We start from the raw sequence: 2,500 nt of genomic DNA, 5'->3' as shown, positions 1-2,500 counted from the left end.
GAACGCCACGTTATTATTGACCACTCACTCATGGGAACACCGCATTATTACAGACCACATACTCATGGGAACACCGCATTATTATTGACACATACTCATAGGAACACCGCATTATTATTGACCATAGTACCCATGCAAACACCGCAATATTATTAACACATACTCATAGGAACAACGCATCATTATTGACCATATTGCCCATATAACACCTCATTATTATTGACACATACTTATAGGAACACCGCATTATTATTGACACATACTCATAGGAACACCACATAATATTACTGACCACACATTCACAGGAACACATTACATTATTGACCACATAATATTACTGACCACACACTCACAGAAACACATTACATTATTGACCACATACTTCTGTGAACACCGCATTATCATTGACCTTATAATATGATAGTCAGTCGTGTCCGACTATAATTATGACCATCAGAACAGCAGAGGAGGCAAATGCTGTCCCAACCATCTGGGCTAGAATTTGATAAAAGTGGAGAGTGTCTTGCCCAAATTACATCCCCACTCTCTCGGGCAAGAGGGTTTTAGGACAGTCGGCGTTGGGATCGTTCCCAAAGGCCAACTAGCCCCCGAAGGCTGCAACACTAAGTGGCAATGCAATTTTGCCTCCTAGTTTGAGAGTCAAAGTCCATCAGAAAAGACTAAACTGCAAATGATTTATCACTGGCAATGGAGAAACCATTGATACTGAAGCTCTCACTTTGCTGTTGGCTCAACTGTATTTTTATATTATAATTACTATTTATTATTTATTTATTTATTATCTATTTATTATTTATTTATTTATGTAAGCTTATCTATCATTTATTCACCTTTTTTTCTTTTTCTTTTTTTTTCTCAAGGCTTGACTAAGCGCGTTGGGTTACGCTGCTGGTCAGGCATCTGCTTGGCAGATGCGGTGTAGCGTATATGGATTTGTCCGAACGCAGTGACGCCTCCTTGAGCTACTGAAACTGAAACTGAAACTCAACTGTAAACTTACGTCAGTTTGTGATACAAGGTGAGTGTTGGGAGTCTTCAAGCACACACTCACAGGAAAACTACATTGTATCATTGACCACGCACTCACAGGAACACTGCATTGTATCATTGACCACGTACTCACAGGACCTACATTACATTGTATCATTGATCACGTACTCACAGGGACTGTGGGTCTCCCTGACAGACGCGGAAGAAAGGGTGAAGGTGGACATGTTGGTGGGCCCCGTGGCCGGCCGTGTAGTTCACTAGTTCCACGTTCACGCTCCACTCTGCTCCTGTGCTCTGTTGCCTCAAACGCGTACACATTCACAAACACACACATTGACACACACACACACACACACACACACACACACACACACGCACACACACGCACGCATACAGACAAGTACACAGTCATGCATTCATACACGTATACACATGCGCGCGCGCGCGCACACACACAAGCACGCATGCATGTGCGCATGCACGCGCGTGCGCACGCACGCACGCAAGTACACACGCACACATACACACACATGCACACACACACACACACACAAGCAATATTTCGGTTTTTTTACGCGTCACAAACAGGTTTTTTCGGTGGTAATTGCGAGGTGTGGGAACGGGGAAAAATGGGTGGGTACGATTCCTTACCTCTTTGTCTCGTGTGTGTGTGTGTGTGTGTGTGTGTGTGTGTGTGTGTGTGTGTGTGTGTGTGTGTTTACGTGCGCGCGTGCGCCAGTGCTTGCGTGTGTGTATATGTGTGTGTGTGTTTGGTTGGTTGGTATTTTTGTGTGTTGTGCATATGCGTGTCTGTGTCTGTGTGTCTTTGTGTGTGTGTGTGTGTGTGGGGGGGGGGGTTGGGGGGGGGCAGGGGGGTCGTGGTGGGGGGGGCTGTGTGTGTGTCTGTGTGTGTCTTTATTACTCATGGGAGGAGCGGGATGAATCGCTTTAAGGCAATGCAACTAAAACGGTACGCTGTACAAAAATAGAGAAAAAATATTTAAAAAAAACAAACGAAAAAAACAAACAAGAGAAAAACGCGTGTTTGCAAGACAGCGGCTATAGAATTATCTTATTCATTTAAATTTATTCATTCACTTTTTCGTTGCCTTTTTTATTTTTATTTTTTTATATTTTTTTAAAAATTATTATTTTTTTTTTTACAGTTTAAGAATCCCCATCCCAATCCGCACCCTACACCTCAGTGCACCTTTATCTATTGAACGATACTCTAAATGAAAAACTTTAATCAGACATACAAGAACAGATGTAAAACAAAAACTGCGGAATGAAGCTGGGTAAGATGCAGCTACAAAAATACACACACACACACACACACACACACACACACACACATATATATATATATATATATATATATGATAGTCAGTCGTGTCCGACTATGACCATCAGAACAGCGGAGGAGGCAACTGCTGTTCCGACTAATTGGGCTAGAATTTGATTATAGTGGAGAGTGTCTTGCCCAAGT

The 2,500-nt window shown here is 42.6% G+C and overlaps 1 protein-coding gene across 1 annotated transcript in view; it reads right to left on the bottom strand.

Moving 5' to 3' along the window:
• LOC143290557 (uncharacterized) overlaps positions 1-2,500 on the bottom strand; it is a 16,387-nt gene that overhangs the window by 12,071 nt on the left and 1,816 nt on the right. The window contains exon 2 of the mRNA XM_076600157.1: positions 1,184-1,312. Coding sequence (XP_076456272.1) covers positions 1,184-1,312 — 129 coding nt within the window. The remainder of the gene's footprint in view (positions 1-1,183; positions 1,313-2,500) is intronic.

This window comes from Babylonia areolata, chromosome 1 (assembly GCF_041734735.1).
Source record: "Babylonia areolata isolate BAREFJ2019XMU chromosome 1, ASM4173473v1, whole genome shotgun sequence".
In the NCBI taxonomy this organism is placed as follows: domain Eukaryota; kingdom Metazoa; phylum Mollusca; class Gastropoda; order Neogastropoda; family Buccinidae; genus Babylonia; species Babylonia areolata.
The sequence above is the reverse complement of the archived record's forward strand: the minus strand, read 5'-3'. Positions and strand labels throughout refer to the sequence as shown.